Source organism: Cynara cardunculus (genome assembly GCF_001531365.2).
Source record: "Cynara cardunculus var. scolymus isolate 2C chromosome LG 2, CcrdV1, whole genome shotgun sequence".
Lineage (NCBI taxonomy): Eukaryota > Viridiplantae > Streptophyta > Magnoliopsida > Asterales > Asteraceae > Cynara > Cynara cardunculus.
In genome coordinates this window covers 69,724,575-69,747,379 of record NC_037529.1, presented here as the reverse complement: position 1 = coordinate 69,747,379, position 22,805 = coordinate 69,724,575, and the positions used below count along the sequence as shown (strand labels likewise).

General features: G+C 36.6%; 2 protein-coding genes across 5 annotated transcripts; one reads left to right on the top strand and one right to left on the bottom strand.

Annotated features, from left to right (window-relative positions):
* Positions 1 to 845: 845 nt before the first annotated feature.
* On the top strand, positions 846 to 7,555 carry LOC112506554 (probable WRKY transcription factor 34). 3 transcript variants are annotated; one of them, XM_025110684.1, is made up of 7 exons: positions 876 to 1,046; positions 2,194 to 2,524; positions 2,600 to 2,703; positions 4,048 to 4,203; positions 4,284 to 5,098; positions 5,193 to 5,351; positions 6,814 to 7,555. In XM_025110684.1, exons 2-7 carry the CDS (start codon positions 2,242 to 2,244, stop codon positions 7,346 to 7,348), a joined length of 2,052 nt encoding a protein of 683 aa, XP_024966452.1. In that variant the 5' UTR covers positions 876 to 1,046; positions 2,194 to 2,241; the 3' UTR covers positions 7,349 to 7,555. The 3 variants fall into 3 exon arrangements, with proteins under 3 accessions (XP_024966449.1, XP_024966452.1, XP_024966450.1); XM_025110681.1 differs by having other exon boundaries at positions 846 to 1,046; positions 2,194 to 2,703; XM_025110682.1 differs by lacking the exon at positions 876 to 1,046 and having other exon boundaries at positions 1,914 to 2,703.
* A 1,786-nt stretch (positions 7,556 to 9,341) lies between these two features.
* LOC112506895 (chloride channel protein CLC-f-like) lies at positions 9,342 to 22,637 on the bottom strand. 2 transcript variants are annotated; one of them, XM_025111218.1, is made up of 11 exons: positions 22,550 to 22,637; positions 22,003 to 22,457; positions 19,008 to 19,404; positions 17,924 to 18,118; positions 16,841 to 17,295; positions 14,569 to 14,673; positions 12,719 to 12,946; positions 11,797 to 12,009; positions 10,975 to 11,207; positions 10,230 to 10,326; positions 9,342 to 9,711 (listed from the first exon to the last, which is right to left on the bottom strand). In XM_025111218.1, the coding sequence occupies exons 2-10, from the start codon at positions 22,357 to 22,359 to the stop codon at positions 10,257 to 10,259; spliced, it is 2,253 nt and encodes a 750-aa protein (XP_024966986.1). In that variant the 5' UTR covers positions 22,360 to 22,457; positions 22,550 to 22,637; the 3' UTR covers positions 9,342 to 9,711; positions 10,230 to 10,256. The 2 variants fall into 2 exon arrangements, with proteins under 2 accessions (XP_024966986.1, XP_024966985.1); XM_025111217.1 differs by having other exon boundaries at positions 22,003 to 22,449.
* Positions 22,638 to 22,805: the final 168 nt, after the last annotated feature.

Genomic DNA, 22,805 nt, shown 5'->3' with positions numbered 1-22,805 from the left:
TATCATGGATTGTGATCATTACATATCTAAATATGAAATAAAAATTCGTTTTATTTATTTTATTAAAAATTGTACGAAATATATTTAATTAATAATTAAATAATTTTGAAATTGATTCGGCACCTTTTAAAGATACCCGTTTGTCAATTTTCAATAAAACATAGTTTTTATAAATTTATAACAATCTGCTACATCGTTTTCATTATAATACAATATATAGATCAACCGACGACACGACTATACAATTTCAGTATTATTACAAAATATTAATAACAAAATAAACAATCAAGTTATAAAACTTATTTATTTTGATATTTTTTAACAGTATCTTGTATCTGATTAACAGTTAAAATTATTGTCAGATTAACTGTTAGTCAAATATTGTTTTTATTCTAAATTAAAAAGTACTTTAACCTTATATATATATATATATTATATAAAATAGTAAAATTACTAAAATATCCATTATTTTAAATTTATTTTTACAAAAAACTAGGCGTTTTTTGKGGATATTTATGTAATAGGGGAAGTATTTCTTACACATGTATTGGTTAAATATTACAATTATTTAAAAAACAATTAATTAATAATAAAATTGAAATTATTTAAAAATCATATACAGTCAAAAAGTTGTATTTATTTTTGGATAATAAGAAATAATAATTAAATAAAAAATAATAAAAAAAGAAAATTTCAGTCTCTGGTAGACCCTTAAAATTCCAATCATTTCGGGTCCACCCTCACAAACCATACATTTATTTATGTATTTATGAATATTTTTCTGCATAAAGATTTGTGAATTGGAAGAGAGAAAGGGGAGATGGTGGTGAGGTGAGGTGAGGTGTGGTGAGGTGAGGTGGGAAATCGAAACCCAAAATTACCAAATTTTTCTGTGAAGAAATTACTTTTAAATCGAATGAAAACCTGTTAATCACAGAGAATCGAAGTAATCAGAGGAGGAGAATACAAGGGTCTCTTTCGTTTTGTGTTCATCAGCAGCTTGCTTACCCTTGACTGTCTGTCTCCTCTTTCTGTCTTGTTATCAGGTTCGTAATTCCATTTTTTCATCAATTCCTCAATTGGGGTTGTTTCGATTTCTAGTTTATGTTACGTTTTCAATTGTTGATTGCGAAGAAATGATGGATTTGTTGTGTTGGATTTTGAAATCCTATTCAGATCTTTGATTTTAATGAACCCTTTTTTATTTTTAGCAGATAGATCGTTTTTAGATTTTGATTTTTTAGTTCATGATTGCGAAATTGGGGGTAATTTATGAGAAATCGTGAAAAAGGGGGAAATGTTTGAAATGCGATTGATTTTCGATCCTAATTTTGTAAAACCCCCTGTACGGCTTCGTCTGTTCCTCGATTAGCTCATTTATTCGAATTGCTCTCAATTGAGGATTTTTTTAAATTTTATCCCATCAAATTCGAAGCAATATTTTAATTTCGTATAATTTTTCGTTATTATTGTTGTTGTTCTAGAATCAGGACTGGAAGTGTGGTCTACCCACTTCATTTGGGGGGACTATTTGAATGATTTTTGGTTGATTGTTTTACTAAAAGTGGAAAATTCTTGGGTCAATTTGTTGTTATTTTGTAATCGACTTCTTCGTACATGAAATTATCATCACTGTTTTGAGTTTTGGGGGTTCTTTTTTTGCCATTAAAGACTGAAATCTTATGATTTATGAGCTGCATTTTTACTATAGCTATCTGGGTTTTTTTTCCTAATTGGGAAGGGTACGTACTGATTCTGGCAAATTGTGACCGCAAGAAATCAACCTTGATGAACGATCATTGGCCACAATTGTTATGTATTGGACTAATCCCGGCAAATTGTGACTGCCGGAAATCAGCCCTGATAAACTCAATGGCGACAATTGTATGTGAAATTGTGACCGCTAGAAATCAGCTTGAGTGGCCACAATTGTTGTGTATTTGACTAATCCTTGCAAATTGTGACTGTAAGAAATGAACACTGATAAACTCGGTGGCTACAATTGTTGTGTTCTTCTGGAATAGAACCCTGGGCATATGTGATATTCCATCACACCTTAGGGCCTCAACCACGACGCCACAACCCTTGTGGTTAACTCTTTGGGTCTTTTTATGTAGATTTCTAGATTTCGGTTTCCTATAAATTTGAAGTCTTAAAAACTCACAGAACACTGAATTTATGATGTGTTTTTAGTTGAAGTAATTGTTAGCTGATAATCAAGAAAGGAGCTTTTGGCTTTTGATGGGTGGATTTGATGACCATGGTGGGATAATTGGAGATTGGATGCCTCCTAGTTCTAGCCCACGATCTTTCTTTGCGGCTATGTTGGGTGATGATTCTGGTTCAAGAACCGTATCCGAGCCTCCTCCGAAGCCTGATAACAACAATGATAGTGGGTTTACTTTTCCTGGACCAGATAGGCAAGGTGGGTCTGAAAATGGTGACGGAAATCAAAGAGGACTAACCGTTGATCAAGCAACGAAAAAGGGTGAATTTGGTGAGCAAAGAATGAGCTCGAGGGCAGGTCTTGTTGAACGGATGGCAGCTAGAGCTGGTCATAATGCTCCTAGATTGAATACTGATATCATCAAACCTGCAGATTCTTTGCAAAATCAACAAGTTCGATCGCCTTACTTGACTATTCCTCCTGGTCTCAGCCCAACTTCTCTTCTAGATTCTCCTGTTTTCTTGTCGAATTCATTGGTAAGTTTACTATAACTCCTTGTTTCCATAATTAGAAATACAGATATGATTCACTTGTTTATATTGCAGAATGAATGCTTTCAGGGTGTACCAATGTGGGATATAGAACAGGACCCACAAAATTAAGAAATTGACGGAAATAGCCAATCAGCAAATGCGGTCTTACTTTTTAGCCATTTTCTGATTGGATTCATTTTTTAGCCAATCCTTACAAAAAAGGCTTAAGCATATGCATAAGGATTGGTTTTTGACAAAAAAAAAAAAAAAGAATTCTTCCACATATGCGTAAGGATTCAGAAACCGTATCCATATGTGTAATTCAGAAACATTACGCATATGCGCAAGCCTTGTGCTTACGGATTGTCTAAAAAGTGAAATTGGGTAAGAAAATGGCTAAAAAATGAAACCACCTATTGGCTTTGGCTATCTATGTGAATTTCCTCCCAAAATATTTGCAAAAAGTGTACGTTCTTATAGGAACCGCCATTAGAGAGAGTTTCATAAGTCAGTCGCATCCTTTGACTTTTGAGTTATTGTACAAGCACCTTGGTTCTTACCTTGAACTTTGTGTGAAATGACATTTAATTAGTTTTTATATCCTATATACTTATTGATATGTATACATGGGACCCACAAAAAGGGGTTCCTATAAGAACTATTAAGAGCAAAGTGTGGGTTCTTAGAAGAACCACCATTGGAGAGAGTTCTTACAAGACCCTCACATCCTTTGAGTTCTTGTACATGAACCTTGGTTCTTACCTTGAAATTGGTGTGAAGCAACTATTTTGTTATATATATATATATATATATATATATATATATATATATATATATATTCTATTGACTTCATAATTATTATTAATGTTGAAAAAATACATCGAACCCACAAAAAGGGTTCTTATAAGAACTACCATTGTGACGGTTTATGTAGGTTCTTAATTTGGTGAGGTGGCAAGCAAAAGTACAATAAGTGAGTTCTTAAATTGGAGATGCTTTGTGAAGTTTTATTTAGGCTTTTAATTTGGTAAGTTGGAAATGATGTAGCAAGAAAAAGTACAAAAAGTGGGTTCTTATAAGAACCTCCATTGGAGATGCTTTTATATATGTTTTAGCTTTAGCCCAATCATAAAGTTTTAGGCTTTTATTCGTTTAGTCGATCTATGGTCTTGGTACATGTGTAACAGGGCCTGTAAAAAGATTGCAACGACCCTTTATGGTTTTGTGGTCTTGTGTTCATTTTTTCTTGTTTTTCAACCTTCTTGGACTTGAATTTTGTTTTATATCATGAAATCTTTGAACCGAATTTGTTAATCACGCCAAATGATCTCAACTCGTCTTTTGTAGGTTCAACCATCTCCGACAACTGGGAAATTCCAATTTGCGCCCAACGGTAATGGTAAAAGCTCCATGATGTTTTTGGACTCTTCTAACAGGAATAAAGATAATTTCTTTGAGGACCCAAATAACTCATCTTTTGCCTTCAAACCATTCCCAGATCATGTAAGCAAAAATGTTCGTTAGATACAGTATCTTTTTTCGATTCTTTAAATGCTGACGAGTTTTCGTTTCTGATCGTTTAGGTTAATCCACCCTTCATGTCTACACAATCTTTTCAAACTAATGAAGCTTTAGTTCAACCCGAGAAACAATTCCCACCTCAAAAGATCGAAGTGGCCCAAAATGAAACATCTTCACTCCATATTCGTGCAGACTTCCCAAGATCGTCTACTGAAAAGAAACCCGAAGCCAACTTCTTGACTCCATTTGAATCTTTTAATGGCAATTCTGAAAGAAACGTGCAGCGTCTTGAAGATCATGATGATGATGATGCTGACCAAAGAATAAGTGGAGATAATGCTAATAATGCTATAAGTGCTTCATCCGAAGATGGATATAATTGGCGGAAATATGGACAGAAACAAGTTAAGGGTAGTGAGTATCCTCGAAGCTATTACAAATGCACTCATCCAAATTGTCTCGTGAAGAAGAAAGTGGAGCGTTCTCACGAAGGTCATATTACCGAGATTATCTACAAGGGGGCCCACAATCATCCGAAACTTGCTCCTAATCGGAGATCCGGCATTGGATCGTCAATTGCGTTAAGTGATATGCAAAGTGCGATAAATGAGCAAGGTGGGAACGGTGTCGATGGAGGTCCTTCGTGGGGAACAAATATGCAAAAAGGTAATGGCCATTGGAGTCAAGAAAGTAGTAATCTTGAGGTTACATCTTCGGGGTTGGTTATGCAGGGTCAAAATGGTCAATTTGAATCTAGTGAAGCTGTGGATGGTTCATCCACTTTTTCGAATGATGAAGAAGAAGATGATCGTGCGACACATGGCAGTGTATCATTGGCTTATGATGGCGAGGGAGATGAATCTGAGTCGAAAAGAAGGTTTTTTAGCTATTTTTTTTTCTTCTGTAAATGATGTTTCTTTTGTACTCTTTTTTCGTGATATGACTTTGATTTGTTGTTTGATATCTTCCAGAAAAGTTGAAGCTTATGCAGCCGATGTAAGTGGGGCCACCCGAGCGATTAGAGAGCCGAGAGTTGTTGTGCAAACTACGAGTGAGGTGGACATTCTTGATGACGGGTATCGCTGGCGCAAGTATGGGCAGAAAGTCGTGAAAGGAAATCCAAATCCGAGGTTATTCTTTTGTTCTGTCTTTTGTGTTCGTTATTCAATCTTTTATGTGAATCAGTGTTTGGTTGATTTTTCAGTAAGTCTTGTATGGATAAAGCTGTCTGTGTGGATTACTATAGATTGGGAAGGTTTGTCTGAGTGTTTTTTCATAGATAGGAGCGTGTTTTTTAATTGGGAGGGGCATGTTTGGAAAAAACTTGTATAAAGATCCCCCCCTAAAAACTTGTTGAATAAGCCACTTTCGATATCATTAAGCCACTATCAAACAGTCATGTATAGCTGACCGAATAAGATGTGATCTCATTAAGCACATTAAGCTGCTAGCAAACATGTCCTAAATGTCTTGATAGGCTATTTTACAGGTCTTAAGTTTATAAAATCAAACAATTGTGGTCTTACAATAAGTTGATAAAAGACGTATTTGGGCACTCTAGCAAGTTTATTAGAACACTCGTTTTTACAAGACATTTTTTCTCCAAATAATGTCATAAAAAGAATAAGACATGTTCTTACAAAAATGTCCTAAAAGAACTTGTTATAATGCTAAAAGAACGTTCTATCAACTTATTTGTAACACCTTGAACATATTTGGTCCAAATAATTTACTCCCTGTGCCCCCAAAATAAGTGCCCATGTTTCTATTTTAGTTTGTCCCAAAATAAGTGTCTATTTTCAAAAGTAAGTGCCCACTTCCCAAAATTCTACCCTTAATCGTGATAAGAAAAATTCATTACTCCCTCTATTATCAAGGGTAGAATTGTCATTTAGCTAATAAAAAGTGTAGTAGGTACAAACTTTAGATATTGTTGGAGTCACACATCGGCTAGACTTGGACTATTTCTTCTTTATATATGTTGGAACCTTTCTTTTCTCCTCAAGGGCTCTTTTGGAGAGTGATTTTGGGGTTCCACATATTCTAATATGGTATCAAAGCCAAGGTCTATCACTCTAGGAACTGGACACTTTAGCTAGCCCCCTCTCGACACTCTGGGACAATCCATGTCTATCTAGCCTTTGTTGGAGGGGGCGTGTTGGAAGCCCATATCGGCTAGACTTGGACCATTTCTCCTGTATATATGTTAGAACCTTCCATTTCTCTTCAAGGGCTCTTTTGGAAAGTGATCCGGGGGTTCCACATATCTAATAGACATATTTGGCGCCGTATAAAGTTGATTTCATTGTAGTGGCAATAAAGATTTTATGGGTTCTCATAGAGAACGATTCTACTTTTTGGGGTAGAGAACATGTTTGCTTATATCCCATTTTTCAGACCCTACTTCCGAGTAGGATATACTAGGTCCATTTTTCAGACGCTACTTTCGAGTGGGATGTACTTGGCCCCCTTTTCAGACCAAGTGGAATATACTGGGTCTGCTTTCAGACCCTACTTTCGAGTGGGACGTACTAGGTTCGTTTGGTTTGGTTTGATGTGGTGCTTGTAATAATGATGGACTTCTTGGAACAGGAGTTACTACAAGTGCACGAGCACCGGCTGCACCGTGAGGAAACATGTTGAAAGGGCTTCACACGACCTCAAATCCGTGATCACAACCTACGAAGGGAAACACAACCACGATGTCCCAGCTGCCCGTAACAGCAGTCACGCTAACAACACCATGGCTGCACAAGCTCTATCGATTCACCCTCAGGTTCACATGCCCGAACCATCTCGAATCCAAAACACCATGGCTAGGTTCGATAGGCCTCCCTTTGGCTTACCCGGTGGTCCGCAACTGGGTCCAACTCCAACCCATGGCTATGGTTTCGCAATGAGCCAACAAGGACCAGGTGGGCTAGCCCATATGGCTATGGCTAACCATGGGAAAATGCCTGTTCTCCCTGTTCATCATTACTTAGGACAGCCTCGCCAAATGAACGAAATGGGTTTCGTGTTGCCAAAAGGTGAACCGAAGGTGGAGCCCATGTCGGACCCGGGTCTAAACGGTGCACCGATGTACCATCAGATGATGAACAGGTTACCGCTCGGGCCGCAGATGTGAAGTTTGGCCAAGATGATGGATTCACTCTTTAAGGTTTTTTTGGGAAGAGTAGAAATATCTAAACTTGATATTTATATTATCCTTTTTGTTGTTGTTAACAACTTCTAGGGGTTTTCTTGATTTTAAGTACTTATTTTCAAGATTCTGAAACTACATTGGGAGAAGGTTTTATCCTCTATACATCAAATTCTTTTTTGCTAGTTTTCTTGAAAATTATATGCCAGTTTTAGCATTATTATTATTATTATTATTATTTTTTATTAACTTGGATATCCAACTCGTTATGCGAGCCGACTAATCCCAGGGCGACCATCTGCTTTGCAGATAGCCTGGAGTCACTGCATTTGAACTTCCGTGGCCACAAAGGGATTTTTATTTCTCCTTGGATTTGAACCTGAGACTTCCTGATACTTTTGATCTTTGGAGCCAAACTCAAACCAATCGAACACCACCCTTGTTTGACCTTTGGAACCTGGGACTTTGGTTCTTTTTGTTTGACTTGTTAGCTTTATTAATTGTGTTAATTACTTTTCAAGGGAACAACTCAAAAAAATTGGAAACAGGGGATAACTATTTATCTGTACGCTATGCACATATGTATATATAAAATTGGAGATGTTTTTTTGGTTTTAATGCATGTGTGCTTGTTACATATGTATACAAAATAAATTACTTGTATATACATTAACATACAATGCAGATGAATGATTATCAGATGTTTCTAAGTTTTTCAAATTTTGTGATTTTCCCTTGAATCTGACCCTATTTTTGTAATCATGTATTTGAAAAAATCTTAAAAAACGTTGTACTTGTAAATTATAAACATTTTGGCTCGATTTTTTAAAAGCGAAAATCATGTACAATAACTATAGATGTTCATGTTTTGGAAGCTATATTATATATAGGTCGAGGTTCAAATAAGAACATCTGTTATTTTATAAAAAACGTAAGAATACATGTAATAATACATGTGAAAGGACTTGGTGATATGTGAGTGACTTGACCCACAACTTAAGTCGACCGCGTATTTAGTATCACATGTGATGCACTATAGTATCACATAAGATTGATTATAGTAAAAAGGTGTTACTGTATTTTTCTAAAATAAAGGTGCTCTCTGTTTCAACTTTATTTATATATACATATTGATGTTTTAACTAGGATGATTTTTTAGGGCATAATACAAAATTTGATTGGAAAAATAAATATGAAGTTTGTGGGTTTCTTACAAAATTTGATTGTTTTTCATGTTACTTATCCTTTTGCTTGAAAAATGATAAATTAATATCGTTTTTATACACTGTTTAAATATAAACGGTAAACAGTTGTTCAAAAAGTCATTAGTCCAGTGATACCAGAAATTAAATATATCAGAAGTATACATGAATATTTGCTGTATATTTATGGCAAGTAGACTGATCCCGATATTATTTCCCTTGCAATAGGAGGGTTTTATTGATCCAAGACCTGTATGTAGACCTAGCCCTCTCCTGTTTTTAAACTTTAATCTTAAGTTTGGATTAAAAATCGGGTTTATTTTAGTTATGATTATCAAAATTATCAAATAGACAAGCTTATTTGGTTGCAGCTTAATGAAATTCACATATTATTCAGTCAGCTATACATTACTATTTGACACTGACTTAATGATATAAAAAGTTTTATGCAAAAAACAAAGTTTTTTCTTTCTTTTTTTCCAAACTTACTTCTCCCAATTAAAAAACACGTTCCTTCCATCTACAAAAAAAAAACTCTCTCAAACAAAAACATTCCAATCTATCTAGAGAAGATTAATACAAGACTTGATGAAAAACAAATCAAACAGCTCATAACTGTTTATTTACTCAATTTGATAAATCCAATTAATGATGCTGCCAAAAGTTTTGGCCAATGCATTTAATCATTTACAAACTATATAATTCTTACAAACTAGTTTTCAAGTGATATTTCACATATGAAACAACATGTTTGAAAATGAGGTGTTAGTACAATGAAGTGTTAATACAGTGCATTGTATCTTATGTGAAATGTTCAAGACTGTTTTACACGTGAAAAAAGAGTCTTGGAACGTTTCACGTATGGTATAACATTCTATAAACACATCTTCACAAATGTTTCATACATGAAAACCGCTTTACAAGTCTGAACAAACTATTGGGCTTGTAAGATAATACGACTATACACGTAACTTCATAAGCATTTCGACACGAAACATAACTAACACGATACATAAACGTTTCTTCTATCAAATTCGAAACACGATACATAAACGTTTCTTCTATCAAATTCGAAACACGATATTTGCCAAATCGTTAACAACCTTTATTGTTACTTATCGAATTAATCATATTCTCTTTATCTATCTGCAAATAAATACAAGATATCGTTATTGTTTGCCAAAGCTAATAAACACCCTTCTTCTAAATGTAAGTTGTAATACATAAAAAAACAAGCATATGTGTTTTCCTATTCTACGGTCTGAAAAACGGGAAATTCGCTATAATACCAATCTCCCCGACCAACTTCACTTTTTAGCCATTTTTTCAATCAAATTCCCACTTTAGCCAGAGTTTACAAAACTGCTTTACACATTTGCGTAAAGCAATCTTTATGCAAATTTACGTGCGTAAAGATTCCCATTTTCCTTCCTTTCTTTTAATCTGAAAAGAGGTCTTACGCATTTGCGTAAACTTTGGCTAAAATGAGAATTCGATGTCAAAAGTGGCTAAAAAGTGAATTTGGTTGAGGAAATTGGCTGTTTTGGTAAATTTCCCTTGGAAAATGGGGGTGTTAAAGGTATATAACAAAAGTATAACACCACCTGCACTTAGAACACCATCTAAACCACCTTCAAAACTGGAAGGGCATAAAAAAACCATACCCTTTTGTCATTCTAATGATCCCATCACTACCCATTGCAACTCTTCTCTACAAAATGGTCTTCCGTCCTCCGTGTGCCTCGGCGATTTAGCTCCTCTCTGCACCAGTGTCCGTTTACGACTTTTAGAATCTCTTTTTGATAAAATTGTGTCCACGAAGTAACCAAGAAAACCAATAATTTAAAATCAAAACAAAAATGGACCAAGAAAACCGACAAGTTACCATCAAAAATTTCACCTGAAAGATTCGAACCAGTGACCTCTTATATATAAAGCATATATAAAGCGGTAATCCAACCATCCCACCCGTGTTCAATTTCTATTTAAATATTGCTTTCAAAATATTTAAGGGCACCCCTCACAATCAAGCGGGTGCACCTTTCAGATGGCTAATTCTTCTCTCTCGCAATAATCGAGCGAGAGGGTGCAAGGAAGCCCGCTCAACTCCTAATAGGTTCGCCCCTGCTTCCTCACATGTGGTTCCTAGGGGGGCGTGTTCCATATGGGGCCGGTCAGGGTTGGGGTTGATGGTAATCAACCTTTTCCGCAAACAGAGAAGACGATAGCAATCAATGGATTCAAGTATATGGGTTGTCTTGAAAAACATGTCACCCATTTCAACAACCCGTTTGGCCTTTTCCTTTCAAGTAAACACGATACTAGTAAACGGCCAGGCCGCTGCTGCAGGAGTTCTAAAACCGAGCTTTAAATCTAGAAAATTAGAACATAAGAGAGTCTAGTCGTAACCTGAGACAGCTCCAGATCGAATGGTAATAGAGAATGGCAACAACCCTTCGCTTTCTTTCTTCTTGAAAATCGACAACATGCTGTACCACAGGCAATTGCTTAATTTCTTTGGCCTCCATAAGTTTTTTAGCAATTGCCAAATCTGTATCGGGATAACAAGTTAGAAGTCCACGCTTTCTTCCACGATAGTTTATCCCTCGAGTGCAGATGGAAGAGACCAAATACTCACTTAACTGCAAAGAGTTCAGTTTGATCATGTTATAGAAGGTAATGGATGTGTGCATGAATGTATCTGCGTTTGGCACACGGACTGGACGGGACTAAACAGGATTGGTGGGGTAAGAGTGAGGTAAACGGAGATAATTTGTGGAAGGTTTTCGGGTTTTAATTTGACAAGGGTGGTTTAGTAATTTACCAAACCTGTCCCATCTCCATTGTTCTTGTTCCACCTATTTTGATGTGACAGAAAAAAGGCGTTTGTCTCACTCAGTCCTACCCGGTCTCAGTCTAGTTCTTGGGAAATTGTCCAAACTAGCCGATCTGACCCCCCAACCTTTTCAATTTATTGATTGAAATAGCCGAGATTACGCAAGTGGCACTTACGCAACTTGTGTAACCCACTTTTTTTTAATATGCTATTCAGGAAAAGTAAACATTTCACAAGTTGCATAAGTGCTACTTGCATGGAACATGGGACAATTTTCCCCTAGTTTTCGGTTTTTCCCACCAAACATGGGATAAAACCTTTTTGTTTTGTAATGTCCCCTGTACCAAACAAACCCTTAAAGAGCATATTATCACTGTGACGAGTGTTTAACATACATCTGAAGTTGATGAACCACTGTCGGAGGATCCATTAGGGGTCTTAAGAATGCCCCTTTTAACGTCACCATAGGTCAGAATCCCTTCCAAGTGATCTTCACGATCTACAACCAGCACACAACTTTGTTGGCCATCGTTCATGCTTTTTACAGCCTCATTAACAGTTGATGATAATAGGACTTTCGGATAGCTGTTTGACATAGCCTGAGAAACCTAATTACAGAGAGTTACATTAAACGCCAGTCATTATCGATAAATATGTGATGAGAATTCCATAACACTGGAACTATATGGTGCATTTGGTATCCAGACAGCTGGACAGATCTGGACAGGACAGCAGCACAGTCAGTTCAACGTTTGGTTAGACAGAATTGGATATGACAAAACAGATAAAATGACCAATCTACCCCTATTGAGTTGTTTATATCTTTTGATTAATTTATATAAAATGACATCAAAATATATCATTAGAAAGTTTTTTTTCAAGACGATAAAATGACATCAAAATAAAAAGTTTATGTAATTTCCAATTTTTATCTTATACCTTTTCTATATTTTTTTTTATTAAACCATTTATAAATTACATAAATCAAGCAAAATATAAAGACCGTATAAAAATGATATTTAAGGACAATAAAGTGAAAGTTTAAAGAGCATAAAATACAATAAATAAAATTTAAAACATGAAAAAAATGCAAAGAGGGAGGCGTATTTGATGTTTTAAATGAGAATTAAGTTTTCTTTTGAGGTTATATTGGTAAAGTATTGGTCTATTCTACCTTCTTCCATGGGGAGGGGGTGGGGGTGGAACACACCTGTTCCACTTTGTTCCTGTTTGTTCCACATAAAAGTACGATCGTTGTTCTGTTCTGTCATGTCCAGTGTCCAAAACGCACCCTATATAATCAAAACTTTTAAGTACCTTCAAATCCTCGAGAATAATATCCTCATCAATTGCTTCATGGCTATCACCAGGTCCCATTATGCAAAGTTCCAAATCATCTTCGCCATTTTGTCTCCAATCGTCAGTTTTGTCATCAATTGGTGAAAGAAAGGAATAACCTCTTGATGAACTCCTTGTATCAGATCCCTCGGCCTCCTTAGATTGGTTCGCTACGGATGGCACCCATATTGCCAATCCAACAGCTCCCTGATTACAAAATTTAAGACAAAAAAAAGGAATCAATTGAACTCCCCAAACCAGATGCCAAAACTTATATATTCAGATATCAGTACGATTTATGAGAAACTAAGGGGCCGCTTACCAAACGCTTACCCGGTAACTCACTTATTGGCAAGAGATATCAGTCTCACTTACCTTATCATGTAACATTCTAAATCGTCAAAACGGATTGTTGGTAAGCGTTTTAAACTCGGTAAGTGCTTACTAGGTAAGAGTCATCATCCTTACGTCCCAGGTACGAGTCTCAATCCTTGCCTTCCCTCTTAACAGGTAAGATTCTCGGTCGTTCTTATGTTCACCCGGTAAGGTAATTGAACTGGTAATCGCTTACCAAGGTAAGTGTTCAGTAAACAGCCCCTAAGGCACGAGCACAAGTCTCCCATTGCTGTTGGGTATAGAAAGCATATAATCTATGGCGATCATGAGGCTGAAATCGTCAGGGTTCTATGGTGGGACAACTATACAGGCATCGTGTCTCAAAACCAATATATAAAGGCAATGTTGAAACCCTATTCTACAGCAACAAGAGTTCTCGAAACCTTTATTACGAAGGAAAGTAAAAAACCTACTGTTCCCGAAACTTCTATAAGAGAGAAAGGAAGGGGAAACGGAAGAAAAATAATGATAAGTTTCCTCCCAAATAGGGAGGAAAGGGAAGGAAAGATATTAAAACCCCTTAAAAAGATTATTAAAATTACAAAACTACCCATCTCTCATTTTAAAGGATATATTCGCACGTCTTTCCTTTCCTTCCTCTCCTGATCAAGAGCATGAAAAATTATTTTCTTTATTTTCCTTTCCTTCCCTCTTGAGAATACAAATAATTAAATTCTTATCCTTACATTTCTTTTCTTTCTTTCTCCCCAAATTTGAGACCACACTGCATCTCCAACAGATTCTCCAACATGAAAAAAATGAAGATTTTGGAGTTTTTAACCTTTTTTTTGCGCCAACAGGTCCTCCAAAGCTTTCTCCAAAAGCAGAAAGTAGGAGAGAGAGGATAAAAGTCCCCAAATTTGGAGAACTCTCCAAAATTAAACGCTGAAAAGAGAAATATTATTTTTATTATTTCCAGCAACGAAGAAGGAGGGTTGGGTTCCTGAGAATGGAAGTTATGGTGAGAAGGATAAGAAGGGATCTCCACTCTTGGATCAATCCTAATTGAGGAGAACCACTAGATCAACACTAATGAGATACACTAGATCAATTCCCTTCTAAAGCACAACTCATGGGTTGTTTTGGGATTAAAAGTGATCAAGGGTCCAAATCCCTTCTTACTTCTTACACTTCTCACCTTAACTCCTACTCTCACACGATCCTTCATCTGAAGTTGAATGCACTATCATTCATATAAAGTTTATTTGAAAGTTTCTATGGACATTATATCGATTGAATTTGTTAATAGCATAATTTATGTTGAAATCTCCAAAATAGAGAAACTGTAGGAGATGAATATAAATATTTTGGAGATTTTAATTTGCTTCTCCATTTTGGAGATATTATAGTGAATCTGTTAGAGACACTCTTACTTGACTAAAACGTTAAATTGTTAACAATCATATTTCACGAGCTGTCAGGCAAAAGTTTACCATAAGAGGAAGCAAGATTCTATAATCCTTTGTCAGCTCAAACAGAAGCAGAACTGAAGTCAAGGGCACAGAGCAAACAGAAGCCAAGGTAGCAGCCATTCCAACCTGTATTGTAAGATAAAGTCAGAATTAGTAGCTATGAATTTCGTAATTAAGTTAAAATTAGTTAGAAAATAACTAGAGTTGTTCACGGGCGGGGCGGGGTGCTAGAAAAGCGGGCTTGGATTACCATTATCGAAGAAATGGACGGGACCAGACTGACTTGTTAAAATTAATGGGCACGCATGGGCGGGCCCATCCGGCCCATTAATATTTTTATAATAATCAACTTTTATAATTAAAATTTACAAAAAAATTGAAAATTTTAATTCTTGATACTTATCAATTCCCACTTAGGGGTTGTTTGGATGCCACTTAATGGTGACATTAAGAGGAAACCTCTTAATCGGTAAGAGGTATGAGTTGTTTGGCAAAAAAAAGAACCTCTTAATGGTTACGAAAGCCTCTTAATGATTTGGTGTTTAGGTCGCTCCTCAATGATTCAGAGGGCTCTTCTTCCATTTTTGCCCTCTCAAACTTCAATAGCCGCCTGCTCCTCCACGCCTCCCACGTTGTTCCTCCTTCCTCCTTCCAATCGATGTCGCCTGCCATTAGTTGCTGTTGTGTCGCCTGCCATTAGGGGTCTGCTGTGTCCCCTTCCGCCTTCCACAGCCCCGTTGCTGCTGTCTCGTCTCCCTGCTTAAAATTTTCCATTTTCCACATTTTATTTGCTCAAAATTTCCATCAGTTTATTTGCTCAAAATTTCCCCCAAACCAACACTTCTTTACTTAATTTCACTACCCAGTTTGTTATGGTTCAATATCTTTTAGTATAATCAATGACTGTTCTTTTAGGGTTAAGTTTCTGTAATCGCTACCTGTCGTCCTTCTTCTTGTGATGTAACTTTGCATGTTCTATGTCAATCCTATAACTAGAGTATCAYTGTCACATTATTTTAAAAGTAGTGATTGAAGTTTGTTGATAAGCATTTTATCTTGGTATGTTCATGCATTTAAACAATTAGGTAAAACCATCGCCATTTACAGTTTAATCTCCAAAAGCTTAGCATGTATGACATGCAAAATCTGAGGAACTATGTAATCAAAATCGAATTATCCTAACAAACAGCCTGGAAGTCGAATTATCGATTGATGCCGTAACAAACAGCTTTGTAATCAAAATTGAAACCGAAGCCTAACAAACAGCCTTCAAATCGAAGTCATAAAACACATAATAGAGTAGAAGAATCTAAAAAAAAAGGTTGCAGATTAAGATCGGCCACTGGAGGATGTGAATTAGGAAGAAAATCGGAAAAAAAATTAGAACCGTAGCTCTGATACCATAAAAGATTCTGTGGTATATTGTTTTCTCTGTGCCGATACAATAAACAGGAGCCCCTTAAATAGGGGAAGAAACCTATGTATATCCTACCACTAAATTAGGAATAGATATGTCTAATAATTACAGATAATTGTAAACATTACAAAGTTGTCAAAACTAGTCCCTGTCAATATGTTGGCTAAGACTATGATGTATTGGAGTTGTGCCACTAGAGTCATAACTTTTATGGCTGATTAGCGTGCAAAGGATGGTCGTGTTAAACAGGGTTAAAAGACAAATATAATGTTGATACAGAGGGTTAAAATGGTAATTTTTTGTTATTCAGATAACAATTACCAAACAACCTTGTTTCATTCAGCACTTAACCATTCTGGCCCTCTTAACCATTCTGACCACTTAACTATTCTTCACTAAATCATTCAGCAACTGCCAAACAGCCCCTTAATTATGCCTCATCATAATAACACTCTTTAAAATTCTATCAAGTAAAAACATAATTACCTCAGTTGATCAATTCCTAATTACATTTGGTCATTTCCTTGCTCCATATTTTGCAAAACAATTTTTTTCTAATTTATCTACATTTTAATGTATTTACGTCTAACTTTAAGTTGGAAATTGTTATGTATTTTGAATTATTTTATATAACTTGTGATTATATATAAGTTTTGTTTTCTTAAAAATATAAAAAGACTTTTAGGCCCGTTAGACCAAGGGCAAGCCCAGCCCGTTAATAGGGCGGGTACAGGCAAGTTTTCAAACCCGTAAAAGAAGGGCTTGGGTTTGCCATATTAGGCCTATTGGACAAGAAAAATAGGTTAGGCCCGGCCCAAGCCCACAAATGATCAACTCTAAAAATAACATATAGAAGTAGGAAGGGAAAAGCATTACTAATGCATATGCCTGCGGCTGAGCAATAGCAGCATTTCCTGATATGGCTGAATTAATTAATTTCCCTGCTGAACCTCCAAAAACGGCACCAACTGCAGCACCTATCATCAAACTTGGTGCATACAGACCACCAACAAGCCCTGAACCTTTGCAAAGAGCCGTAGCCACAACTTTTGCGGCAGCTAACTGCGCTAATAGCCAGATTCCGGGTGCTGAAGCTGTCTTCCCGGTATGCAAAATTTCGTCAACATTAGTGAAGCCCCAGTAAAGAATTCCTGGATATTTTAGAGCTATCAACCCTGCTCCTAGACCACCTAATGCTGGAGAAACAATAGCAGGAAGTCCAAACCTTTCTTCGATATATGCAAATGTGTTGTTGAACCAAGCTACTAAGCGAGTAAATAGCACACTAACCACACCACATAGCATTCCCAAGATCAAGTAGAGAGGTAGTTCTGCAAGAAAGATATGACACAAGTATTCAGACAATTTCTTCCACATCAAGGGTAGATAGATATATCAAAGGGTCTTCTGCCCAGTTGTTGTAACATCCCAGGCTAACCATACCAGATATTGTCCACTTTATCCACACTTGGACTTACAAGTTTTAAAACGTATCTGATAGAGGAGGTATCCAGTCCCTTATAAGGAAACCTTCATTCTCCTCTCCAACCGATGTGGGATCTTACAATCCATCCCCCTTAGGAGCCTAGTGGCATACCAATCCGGTTTCCGGCTATGCTACCATTGTAACATCCCAGGCTAACCGTACCAAATATTGTCCGCTTTATCCACACCTGGACTCACGGTTTTAAGACGCATCTGATAGTTAAAGTTTATAATAAATGAGTGGGTGAATTCAGTTGTTAAAATGGCTTTGGGAACACAAAAAGTGGTGGTGGAAGCGATCCGTAGTTCTTTTTTGTCTCACACGGGTATATACCGGTGTTTTCCGAGCTGATGTGGCAATGTCACGGTCCAAGACCCACCCACTGGAGATGCCTTAAGATACGGGCTGCAGATTTTATATCACATACATGTTCTTTACAGAAACAGTTAATTAAACTAGAATGAGACAAATACCAGCAGCAGATTTCAAATCATACTCCGGCACTGTGAAAGCCTGCTTTTCTCCAAGTATAACACTTGATACAGTTGATGAAATGACTGATGCCAATATTATCATTGCAGTTGTGAAAGGAGGGGAGTTTTCAGCAAATTGAGGCCTTAACACAGTCTCAATGGCAAAGAAACAACCAGCTACTGCTGCATTGAAACCTGTAAACAAGAAGCCAGACAGTAGAGGAAAAATCAAATCAAAATAATTGAAATATATTGGACAACTGCAGCATTAAAACGTGAAAAAGAGAAAGTAGAAACAAATGGGTAAATGGGATATCGACTTATTTTACATGTATCAGCAGATGACTAGAAAAAGAAGAAATGTGTAACTTGGGAGGGATTATATATATACATGTGCGTGTGCGTGTGCGTGTGTGTTAACTTTGAAGCATCTGAAATTGCACTGCATAAAATTGTTATTGTCCTTGCACAGACTTTTACATAGTTAAAAATAGGATACATTGCAGTTTACTGAACCTCAGTAATACAGTTCACTTAAACACCTAAATTCTCTAAGGTTCCGATTGGTTTGTAGGATTGGATTGGATTTGGAATGGAATTCCATTTGAATCCCATGTTTGGTTTGAAGGATTTCCTGGATTTGAAAGCCCGGGATTTCATTGAAATCCAACAAACATAAGATTTTGAAATCCCACGGGGATGGTTGGTATTTTCATGGGATTTCGTAGGGTTTGTAAGTAATACTGTTTTAAAATATATTAAAACATTAGCTTTGTAATAATCAATTAATATAAAGGTAATTCCATTTTTATAATTGTCCTTTTATAAATTAAATATAAAGAATGGAGTTCAATTCCAATCCAAATCCTACACACCAAAGATCTCAAAATTCTTCCATATCCAAATCCCTTCGATTCCAAATCCTTTCACAAAATCCAAATCCCACAAAATCTTTCCATCAAACCAAACAGCTCCTAACAAGTTCCTTCTTACAAGAAGATGGGAGTATCAGTAGCTGCAAAAATATTAAACCAAACACAGTAATTTTCAGTGCACACTAGATCAAGTGAGAAGGGCTGAAAACCTGAAGATATGCCAGCAGCTGCACCAGCTGCAACAAGAGCTATCCTGCGTTCCTTGTTATTTTCCATCATTAATGAGAATCCATTGGCACATGATTTCCCGATATCTACACTAGGTCCTTCAGGACCCAAAGAACAGCCAGTACCTAAGGTTACAGCAGCTTGGATAGCCTTCACGGTTGGAAAGACTCCAGAAAGCAGGTTAAAATCATGTCCAGGATTTGACTGTTTTATCTGGTGTAATATTTCAAGTAACCCATGCAACACCCCAACGATGACTCCTCCAGTGACAGGTATTAGAAGTATCCGATGCCAAGTGTCACCCAGCCTCTGTAAACGTAGCCAAGCAGCACCTTCATTAGGGGTACCAGCCCAAGACCATTCATGTATTACATGCACCTGTATTGAGTACCTTGCTGTCAGGCAATCTGAAAATCAATAAACCACGATATAGCAGCACAGTTACATGTTTAGCACCCCGACATTCATGGATCAGGATGGTGATCATACAGATGTTCAAAACCGGGACCTGTTACCTCCGTTCTAAAAAACTTAACTGGTCTTAGAGTAACCGGTCATCATCTGACCGGGATTTTCTTAACCGCTTCCGGTCCAGTCTTGGGCTTCAGACCATTTGAACATCTCTAATCTACCATGACTCTGAGTGTATTTAGCTGCTAATGATAGGCTGAGGCAATAGCTCACCGGCGTCATCCTTTTGGTTTACAAGATTCAAAACCTAGCACATATTATTAATCATTTGAGATCCCTCAACATTAGGCAAACTCTTCCCTTGAAAACTAACAAACTAATGATTAGGATTCAAAGCTTTATCTGATAATAAATCATATAAAGGTAAAAAAAGGCTTTGGAGTCACACTTCTATCTCCAGAATTCCTAAAGTAGGATGACAGGTTAGTTACCTCGCAACTTGACAATCAAAATGGAGACTGAGCATGCAAAATAAAGATACCAACTAAACTGAAAACATGCGTCAGTAGGCAAAACAGGATGACACTAGAAGTACGTTGTCGTAGCAAAATGTGGTCTTTATGGCTTCCATTGCTAATTTCACTACTCCTTGTGACTACCTATTCTCGTCCCAAAAAGAAATCTTAACGAGGAAAAACAACAGTTGAAGTGGACAAGGGAAATGACAGCTGAATGGAATTCTAAACTGAACACAAAACTAGAGATGACAATCCTAATGTATACAGTAAATTAGTAATTTCAAAACAGTTCCTGAACTTTCAAGAATCCAACTCAGTCACTAGAATTGTGAATATTTTCGAAAGATTAACTCTGGTCTTGAGCTGTTAAAATGCAAATGTCTAAAATATCTTCTGCTTTATCAGCAGCAGACAGTGTCTTTTTTATGGGCGCTTTATTCTGGCTCCGCTTAGAAAAGGTCAAGCAGACACAATAGGCATGAATCTTTGGGGACCTATTATGAGATTTATGGACACTACCTAATATAACCTTGGACATTCTGGAAACAAGACAAGAAGGATGGAAGAAATTTAAATCATAGATACGACTTAGATGGGTCTTAGAAGAGTCGGAACAGAACAAGTGTTCAGCGTTGGTAAGACAAAACTGGACATGACAGAACAGATAAAATGACTAATTTACCCCTAATGGGTTGCTTAAATATTTTATACATTTTGATTAATTATGTAATTTATCAAATTATAATAATTTAAATATTTTATTAACAAAATATATCATAAATGTTTTCGTCAATTATACCTTTTCTATATTATTTTATTATTATTAATATTTCATATATTATATAAATTAATCAAAATACAGAAACCGTATAAAAAATAATATTTTGAGAACAGTAAAGTGAAAGTTTTAAAAGCATAAAATACGATAAATAAAATTTGAAGAATGAATAAAATGTAACGAGGAAGGCATATTTGATTTTAAGAAGAGAATTAGGTTTTATTTGAAGTTATATCGATAAAATGTAAGCATGTTCCACCTTCGTTCCACTTTGTTCCTGTCTGTTCCACATAAAAGTCGTGTCAAACGTCGAACAGTGATACCTTTTCTATTGTCCTATCCAATGTACCAAACGCACCCTAAAGGTTGGCTTTAGGTAATTGTAACCTAGAGCTATGAAATCATATAGGTCCAAAGATATCATTCGAGTAACAAATCTTTAATTCAGAATAGCCAACCAACTCTAAACTAAATAACTACAAGCCCTAAACCTAACACAATTGTAGGTGCTACAGAAACCGGACCATGCTACAACTCAAGTAGCCTGTTTTAAAGCTTATATGTAATAAAGGCAAGCGCATGAAGAGAATTACATGGCATACCAAATTTATATGATGTGTATAAAGAGAATTTGGCACTGTAATCTCTCCTATTTTTGAATAGGCTATTTAGCGAAGTACCATTGACAAATCAGTGCATTCAGCCTGTAACATTATCCACAAACACCCCTCCTCCACATAAAGAACCTGCTTCTCTGGTGCAAAAATTTGTATTTTAATTTCCCACTCAGACTTCTTAATACGTGAAAAGCAAGTACCATAATGATCTATTTGTCCTCTACTCAAGACTGTTGGTTGTGCTCAAGCAGAAACAGTAAGTCTAACGATAAAAGCTGTTTCTCATAGACATTTTTTCCTTCTTCATTTCGTTCCTGATATTACTACTTGCTCATTTGCCAAGTGTTAATTAGGAGGATAATAGCATTACCCTTGGGTAAAAAGGATATATATTTTGAGGCAACCAGATAAATTTTGAATATCAACTTAATGTGGGGGTTTTCGTAGTATTTGAGAATATTGCCACACTGATGTTAGATAGTGATGGTGTTGAGCAAAAGCCATATCAGACTTGCATATGTTTGCTCTTCAAGGAAACAGAAAGGTTCTTGGTATCGTTTCTCAGATAAAAAAGACTTCGAAAGGCCTAGACCAAAATTAAGTTCCATGGAGTATATTAATTCAACAAAGCAAGGAGAAAATTTCAACTAACCCCACGATTAAAGGCAGCGACACAGAGACCGGTAGCCAAGCCAAGAAGACATCCAATAAGCAGCAGCGCCCATTCGGGAGGAGCACCATCTCCAAGGGTCTCATCACCACCAGCAACGACGCCACCGCCTCCACTACGGCTAGCGGTCGCATAATCGAAATCTGACCGGTTTCCCTTAGGCAACCGCCGCTTGATACTAAGACGTCGACCAGAAAACCGTCGATCCAACTTTTTCCACAGATCCTTAATGCCTTTACTACTTCTTACAGATGAAACTTGGCCTTCCAAATCGTCACCTGAAGACGAAGAACTCGATCGCAACTGCACAGCGTGATCATTGTGATCGCCTCCAGACATCCTTTTTACACCCTAACTTACACATACAAAATACTATCCCAAAATTCCGCCATTGCTGTTTCACCAACACCTCTGATTTGATCCCTCAATCTTCGGATCTCGCACATTAAATCGATTGCTTGATACGCAAACTTTGTTTGGGGAAAATGCTAACCGATTTTCCGGCTAAAAAAGTCAATAGAAGTCTTACCTTCTCCAATTTGTATGCAGAAGTGTAGATTTACCGGTCTGCCGGGCTCCGGTGTAAACTTTCGCCGGCTGCCGGTGTCGGAGTAAAAGGAAATCTCTAGAAAACCAAAGTGACGGAGTTATGGAAATTTTCTGGTACGAATCATATATAATTACGTTGACAAGTCAACGTTTTAAAATTAATATTTTAGTAATATTTTGAAAATCTAAATACTTGTTTTTAAAATAAATAAATATCTATTTTAGTTTACTAGAAG

Coding starts and splice junctions, on each gene's coding strand:
- LOC112506554 (XM_025110681.1), top strand. CDS start 2,242: ATGGGTGGATTTGATGACCATGGTGGGATAATTGGAGATTGGATGCCT. Junction 2,704..4,047: donor TTTTCTTGTCGAATTCATTG/GTAAGTTTACTA, acceptor CGTCTTTTGTAG/GTTCAACCATCTCCGACAAC. Junction 4,204..4,283: donor TCAAACCATTCCCAGATCAT/GTAAGCAAAAAT, acceptor CTGATCGTTTAG/GTTAATCCACCCTTCATGTC.
- LOC112506895 (XM_025111218.1), bottom strand. CDS start 22,359: ATGTCTGGAGGCGATCACAATGATCACGCTGTGCAGTTGCGATCGAGT. Junction 19,405..22,002: donor TCGCTGCCTTTAATCGTGGG/GTTAGTTGAAAT, acceptor TACTCAATACAG/GTGCATGTAATACATGAATG. Junction 12,947..14,568: donor GAATCTTGCTTCCTCTTATG/GTAAACTTTTGC, acceptor TTTTGTAATCAG/GGAGCTGTTGGATTGGCAAT.